The sequence below is a fragment of the Pyrus communis genome, chromosome 16 (assembly GCF_963583255.1).
Source record: "Pyrus communis chromosome 16, drPyrComm1.1, whole genome shotgun sequence".
NCBI lineage: Eukaryota > Viridiplantae > Streptophyta > Magnoliopsida > Rosales > Rosaceae > Pyrus > Pyrus communis.
In genome coordinates, this window is record NC_084818.1 from 13,111,423 (window position 1) to 13,118,727 (window position 7,305).

General features: G+C 41.0%; 1 protein-coding gene across 2 annotated transcripts; it reads left to right on the forward strand.

The window, feature by feature from the left end:
* The first annotated feature begins 634 nt into the window (after positions 1-634).
* On the forward strand, positions 635-7,097 carry LOC137720539 (homeobox-leucine zipper protein ANTHOCYANINLESS 2-like). 2 transcript variants are annotated; one of them, XM_068459623.1, is made up of 9 exons: positions 635-1,428; positions 1,577-1,797; positions 1,921-2,038; positions 2,145-2,828; positions 3,010-3,111; positions 3,203-3,415; positions 5,127-5,301; positions 5,381-5,748; positions 6,157-7,097. In XM_068459623.1, the coding sequence occupies exons 1-9, from the start codon at positions 1,246-1,248 to the stop codon at positions 6,565-6,567; spliced, it is 2,475 nt and encodes an 824-aa protein (XP_068315724.1). In that variant the 5' UTR covers positions 635-1,245; the 3' UTR covers positions 6,568-7,097. The 2 variants fall into 2 exon arrangements, with proteins under 2 accessions (XP_068315724.1, XP_068315725.1); XM_068459624.1 differs by having other exon boundaries at positions 1,580-1,797.
* The last annotated feature ends 208 nt before the right edge of the window (positions 7,098-7,305 follow it).

Consider the following 7,305-nt stretch of genomic DNA (forward strand, 5'->3'; position numbering starts at 1 on the left):
TCTAACGGTCAAGAGAATGTCCTCATTTTTTTAGAAAAATAGGGATCCATAAGGTTTAGATTCGATCCAATTACCTAACTAACACGAATATTCAAGCGATCACTCCTACAAAGTTTCCACGATAATCAACTGTCGCAAATATATTATCCCTTTGCATGAAAGTTAATTAGGCCTTCTTTGTAGAAACTAAATACCATATTTTCTATATTTATTTTATTTCTATATTTTCTGCATACCATATTTTCTTTTACAAAAACTAAATAGCATATCAAATGAACTATTCTTGATTTATTTAAGGAACTATCTAGCATCTTTATATTGTCTGAACAAAGGGAAAGTAAGAGAGGTCAAATCTCCAGCGCATATCTAGATTTTAGCTGGAAAATCCAGACCTCCCGTAAAGAAACAAACTTTAGTACAAAATCCCATTACCAGTACCAAGTTGAGAGAAAGATGAGAGAGGAGAGAGCGTCATAGATCTGATAATTCAGAAGAAAAAGCTCGAAAAGGTTAGAAATTTTTTACTGTTTTTTCACAGACTTTCAGAGAGTGGAGAGTCAACCGGTCCTTTTTGGAGCTTTTGTATTTGTAAGGCTTCGAAGAGTCCACATAGTGCGTTTTATCTTCAGCGGTCTCTCTCTCTCTCTCTCTCTTCTTCTTCCTTCTTCTCTCTCTTGCCTTTTCTTTTCCTTTTTCTCTCTGCAACAAATCTTGGAAAAAAAAAAGCTTTTTCCTTTACTTTCTCTCATTTTTTAAATTTTCTCAGGCCTTTTTAGCTAGTCAAGCATGCAGCGGAACCAGAGATAAACACACTCGTAAAAACTAGGGTTCCCCCGTTTAGATGTCCTCCAAACGAAATAGCAGTCATTTAAGCCCCCTTCTGGTGGTTAGCTGTTTTGGTGAGCTTTTAGAGAGAGAAAGCTAGATAGAGAGAGAGGGATAGAGAACGAAGAGCTAAGCAGCTGGAGTGTACCAAAAAAGGGTTTGCTTGCCTTCTTTCTCTTTCTTTCTCTCCAAAACCAAACTTTTCTCTTTCGCAAGAGAGGGATTTGGAGACATTTGGGTTATCTCTGAACCGTTTGTCTTCTTTGCCTCTCTTAAATTTTTTTTCTGTCCAAATATTTTAAGGGAGAGAGGAATTTAAGCTGTAAATTTGTAAAGAAATAGGAGGAAAATCTGGAAAGGCGTTTGGTTTGACAGGGTTGAAGAACCAAAGAAAAAAAGAGAGTCTTGGGGTTATTTTTGATGAGTTTTGGGGGTTTTCTTGACAACAGTACCGGCAGTTGTGGCGGTACGAGAATCGTGGCTGATATTCCTTACACCAATAGCAACAACAACATGCCATCGAGTGCAATCGTTCAGCCCAACCTTGTCACTCAGTCTTTCACTAAATCCATGTTCAACTCTCCTGGACTCTCACTTGCCCTAGTAAAAATCTCTTATTTTTTTTCATTTTTCCTATCGATTTTTTTTTCTTTTTTTCTGATGAAGTGATCTGAAATCTGATCTGGGTGTTTTTGTTATTTTTTGGTTCTGATTTGTGTTTTTATTTTTATTTTTTATTATTTATTATCAGCAGACAAATGTGGATGGGCAAGGAGATGTGACGAGAGTGGCCGAGAGTTATGAGGCAAACAACGGCGGGAGAAGGAGCAGAGAGGAAGAACATGAGAGCAGATCTGGGAGTGATAACATGGATGGTGCTTCTGGGGACGATCAAGATGCCGCTGACAACAACCCTCGTAAGAAGAAGCGTTACCACCGACACACCCCTCAGCAAATCCAAGAACTTGAAGCGTATTTTATTAAAAATCCCATTTTCTGGTTTATTCATTTATATTGTTGCTGCATAAAATGATAACTTTTTGAGTTCTTAACTATTTTATTTTTTTTATTTGTTTGGTTTTTTGTGGTTTTTAGGCTGTTCAAAGAGTGCCCTCATCCTGATGAGAAGCAAAGATTGGAGCTCAGCAGAAGGCTTAACTTGGAGACCAGACAAGTCAAATTCTGGTTCCAAAATCGCCGAACCCAGATGAAGGTAAATATGTTCATCTCCTATTTTTTTTTTTTTTGGGGTTTCGCTTTCAGTCTTAATTTTATTTTTTGCTTTGATGTGGATGGAGTTTTGGTTGTTGGATTTTTAGACGCAACTGGAACGCCATGAGAACTCGTTGCTGAGGCAAGAGAACGATAAGCTCCGAGCGGAGAACATGTCGATTCGTGACGCTATGAGGAACCCAATTTGCTCAAACTGTGGTGGTCCTGCAATTATTGGAGATATATCACTAGACGAGCAGCATCTCAGGATCGAAAATGCTCGATTGAAGGACGAGTTGGACCGAGTTTGTGCACTGGCCGGAAAGTTTCTAGGCCGACCCATTTCATCCCTGGCTACATCCATGGGGCCTCCGCTTCCGAGCTCCACTTTGGAGCTCGGAGTTGGGAGCAATGGGTTTGGTGGGATGAGCAATGTGGCTACATCAATATCCATGGGACCTGATTTTGGAGGTGGGATTGGGAGTGCTATGTCAATTGTGTCTCATGGTAGGCCGAGTGTGACGGGGCTAGACCGGTCGATAGAGAGATCGATGTTTCTAGAGCTTGCTTTGGCTGCCATGGATGAATTGGTTAAGATGGCTCAGACAGATGAGCCCCTTTGGCTGAGGAGTTTGGAGGGTGGACGGGAGGTTTTGAACCATGAGGAATACATGAGAAGTTTCACTCCTTGCATCGGATTGAAACCGAATGGTTTTGTCTCCGAGGCTTCTAGGGAGTCTGGAATGGTCATCATCAACAGCTTAACTCTTGTTGAAACTTTGATGGATTCGGTAATAATCCGAACACTTATTTGTTTGAGATTTGAGTCAATTAATTGTTATAGCAATTGATGATGATGTTTTGCTTTTTTGGTATTTGTTGGTGCTTCCGATGCTTGTTATTTTTTTTGCTTATTTTATGTTCAAATTTTCAAATTTAGTTCTCATCTTGTTTGAATTTATTTTTCCACAGAATCGATGGTTGGAGATGTTTCCTGGCGTGATTGCAAGAGCATCAACCACAGATGTGATTTCCAGTGGCATGGGAGGAACTAGAAATGGTGCACTTCAACTGGTAAATACGATCGTCAGTCCTAAAGAAAAAAAATTAAATTAAAACATGTACTTTGTTTTTCTGCAGTTGATCTCAATTAATCACATTTCAGATGCATGCTGAGTTGCAAGTCCTATCACCTTTGGTTCCGGTTCGTGAGGTCAATTTCCTCCGTTTCTGCAAGCAGCACGCAGAGGGCGTGTGGGCTGTGGTTGACGTGTCGGTTGACGTCATTCGCGACACCTCCAGTGCACCGACATTTATGAACTGCAGGAGGCTCCCTTCTGGATGTGTTGTGCAAGACATGCCCAATGGGTACTCTAGGGTAAATCTAGTACTAATATCCTTGCCAGTCTCTCATGAGCTTCTTTGGTACATTACATATATTTATGCCTTGCAAATTAATTTAGTTTCCCTACTGGTAAAATAGAAAACCAATTTACTACCCTCGACTTCACATGCATCAATGGTTGATAAAAGTCATCCATGCCCTCGTGATGCAGGCATGGATGATTAACCGTGGCACAACTCAAGTGCACACTTTCAGTCACATTACATGCTTCACATTTGTTTGCTTCACATTTATTGTGCTTTTCCCAAGTGGGGGTGTTCTTCTCCCTTTGCTCTTTAATGAGTCGGTTGAAGTAACTGCAACATTGGAGCTTTGTTGAAATTAATTAGAGTGACACTAAGGAGATTCTGTCAAAAGTGAGATTGTCGATAGACTTACAGTCTAACATCAATTCTTGTGTTAATATTATAAAATATTGTATAAAAAAATATGAGGTGATAGAGTTGAATTCCACTTTTAAGAGTCCTGTCATTTCTCAATTATTTAAGTCCAAATATCACGCATTTTTTTTCATTCCCAAAGCCACCACTTAATCAATTCTTAATTAAGTGATTAATTTAATGAATTAAGAAAAAGCTCATGCATCAAAGAACATTGTTTGTCTAGTGATTACTCACTACATTACCACACTGTCTCAGTTTCTTTGATGGTTTTCACCAACCCAATATTTTATGCCCTCCAGGAATCGGAACCTTCTTCAAAATCTTATCATCTGCCCTCAAATCTTATTCTAAAATATTAAACAATTCCAATCCGATTTTTTAATGACACTAAATTATTATTATTTTTAATTTATCACAGTGCCAACGATTTGAGCCTTCAATTTTTTATTCATCAGAAGCCTCCATTACCCAAATTTCTGTACCCTTGAACACATTAATTGTCATATAAATATAATCCTCAATAACCCCAACTGCCTTGCAAATCTTCAAATTAGGTCAAATTAATTATTCATCCATTTGATGTTTCTATTCCAATCTTTGATGCTTGTCATTTGGCCCTATATTCCAGCCCTTTCTTAATCCAAGACCTCCTACTCTCAAACTCCCAAGACTGCCTTTTTGTTTGTTTCTATATGGCTCCCCTTCTCCCCTCTCTAGGGTTCTGTTAATATATGAACATATATATACAATATATATATATATATATATATATCTGTGTGTATATAATTGTATTGTATTATATACACCAACATCATTTACAAATCTCGATGTCACCTTCTTCCCCTTCAAATGTTGCGCAACTTTACCAACACCCAAATATTTTAAGCTCTTGTTTTTGCTTGATGGCTGTGTGATTGATTCCATGTCTATTATTATTATTTGCTCGACTTGCTGTGTTTGCATTTTCACATTCCGCAACTATCCTGCAATAAAATTTTCGTATCGAAGAAAACCACTAAGGATGTATGTGTTATGTGTCATTGACCCCAAAATGCTGCAACCACTAAGGATGCACCAATAACTATTTTTGGAACGACTTCAATTTTGTTAGCTGGCTTCTGCCTACCTTGGCTGTAAACTGTTCTTGCTTTGTAATTAAATTGCCCACATTTTTGGTATTTGTTAGGTGGGTTCAAGTTTTCCAAGTGTGCAAATCTGTAGCACATTGTGTGTTATTATGTTAAGCTAATTAACCTAATTACATATGATGTACTAATGTGATCAGTAACAAAACGTTGCAGGTTACATGGGTTGAGCATGCGGAGTATGATGAAAGCCAAGTCCACCAGCTATACCGACCCTTGTTAAGTTCCGGCATGGGCTTCGGCGCTCAACGGTGGGTCGCCACCCTTCAACGCCAATCCGAGTGCCAGGCCATTCTTATGTCCTCCTCCGTCCCATCCCGCGACCACACTGGTAATTTATCAATAAGTCAATCTACATTTGGATTGATTAATATGGATAATGTTTCTTAATTGAGTATTTTTTGTAACAGCTATCACTACCAGCGGGAGGAGGAGCATGCTGAAGCTGGCGCAGCGGATGACAGACAACTTCTGTGCCGGAGTATGTGCATCGACCGTGCATAAATGGACCAAGCTTAACGCGGGGAACGTCGACGAGGACGTCCGGGTCATGACTCGGGAGAGCCTCGACGACCCCGGCGAGCCACCGGGTGTCGTGCTCAGCGCTGCCACTTCGGTCTGGCTGCCGGTCTCTCCGCAGAGGCTATTTGATTTCTTGCGTGATGAGCGGCTGAGGAGCGAGTGGGACATACTCTCCAACGGCGGGCCCATGCAGGAGATGGCCCACATCGCCAAGGGCCAGGACCCCGGCAACTGCGTTTCCCTCCTCCGCGCCAGAGTACCTTTTTTTTCGCCCTCTGAAATTGTCAATTATTTATTTTATTTTTGGATAATTGGTGGGGAGGTTGGGGAGGCGTGAGGTCAATTTACTTAAAAATCAGAAATGTGTCTTTTTGCGGGGGGTGAAAAAGGTAAATGTGGAAAGGACAAGTCTGGAATTTGGAAGTATGTGTAGGGTTGTTTTGGGGTGGCAGTGTTTGTTTCGTTAGCCTCCCAAAAAGTCAAAGTTCGAGGACGGTTGTCAACTTCTTGTGCAGTTACTTTCTGACCTCACCTTTTCTATTTTTTTATTTTATTTTATTTTATGCAATCACAAGAAAAAAAGTACAGGGTTTGACTTAAATTATGTAGTGGCATGGGTGTAAATTAATTGGACACTGAGGGTCTTGTTTTTGTGATGGTACAGGCAAACGCAAACCAAGGCAGCATGCTGATCCTACAAGAGACACGCATAGACGCTGCGGGGTCGCTGGTGGTGTACGCGCCAGTTGACATTCCGGCCATGCACGTGGTCATGAACGGCGGGGACTCCGCGTACGTTGCTCTCCTGCCATCCGGGTTCGCAATCGTCCCTGATGGCCCAGGCTCGCGCGGGCCCATGTCCGGCAAAGGCACCACTCACGGCAGCAGCAATGGCGGCGGGTGCGGTGACGGCGGTGGCAATAGAGTGAGCGGGTCCCTCCTGACAATGACGTTTCAGATCCTTGTGAATAGCCTGCCGGCGGGCAAGCTGACCGTGGAGTCGGTGGAGACGGTGAACCACCTCATATCCTGCACGGTCCAGAAGATCAAGGCGTCCCTCCATTGTGAGAGCTGATGATCCACGTATCCGATCGTACTGGCATCACGTGATCCAACCTTACCTTGTAGCTTTTGTATTTTTTTTTTTTTTTGTCTAGCTCTTGTGCTTTTGTTAGGAGACTTTGTTGACGGTTGTTGTGCATGTGCATGGCGGTGGCGTAAGTTATTTAGGTGGTGGTAGTTTTGTTTTGTTGTGTGGGAGAGCGGTTGGGGGGAACAATGAGTAAATGTGGCGGGGGTATTGAGTCAAGAACGAACCGCACGTGGAGAGTCCTCGCATGGTGATAAGGATATACATACATGGAACTTGCACGTGCGTGTGAAGTTGCACACGTGTGTGTTCTTAGCACAAGGCAAGGGTGGTGGTTCGGGCATTGACTCAGGTCCACCCCTGTTTAATTCCAGAAAGTGAGTCTGGCTCAACATAGATTGTGAAAAGGAAAAAGTGTTGGAGAAATTGACCCTTTTTCGGAGTTATCGATTTTATTTCAAGTTTTCTGAATTTAATATCTGTGTTAATGTGATGTTCAAGACATGGTTTCAGTATTCATGTTCGGTTTTACAATTCCTGTACCATTAGAGTAAATTAGAATAATGTAATCTTAAAAAAAATCTAATTTGTTATTAAAAATATCAAAAAATGAAATTCGCTTACTTTGTTTTTATTCCTTTTAACAAATGATAGTATATAAGGAAATGTTTCAAGTCTCATAATCAGCTAGTAATAATATGGTTCAAATTTACTTTTGGCGAG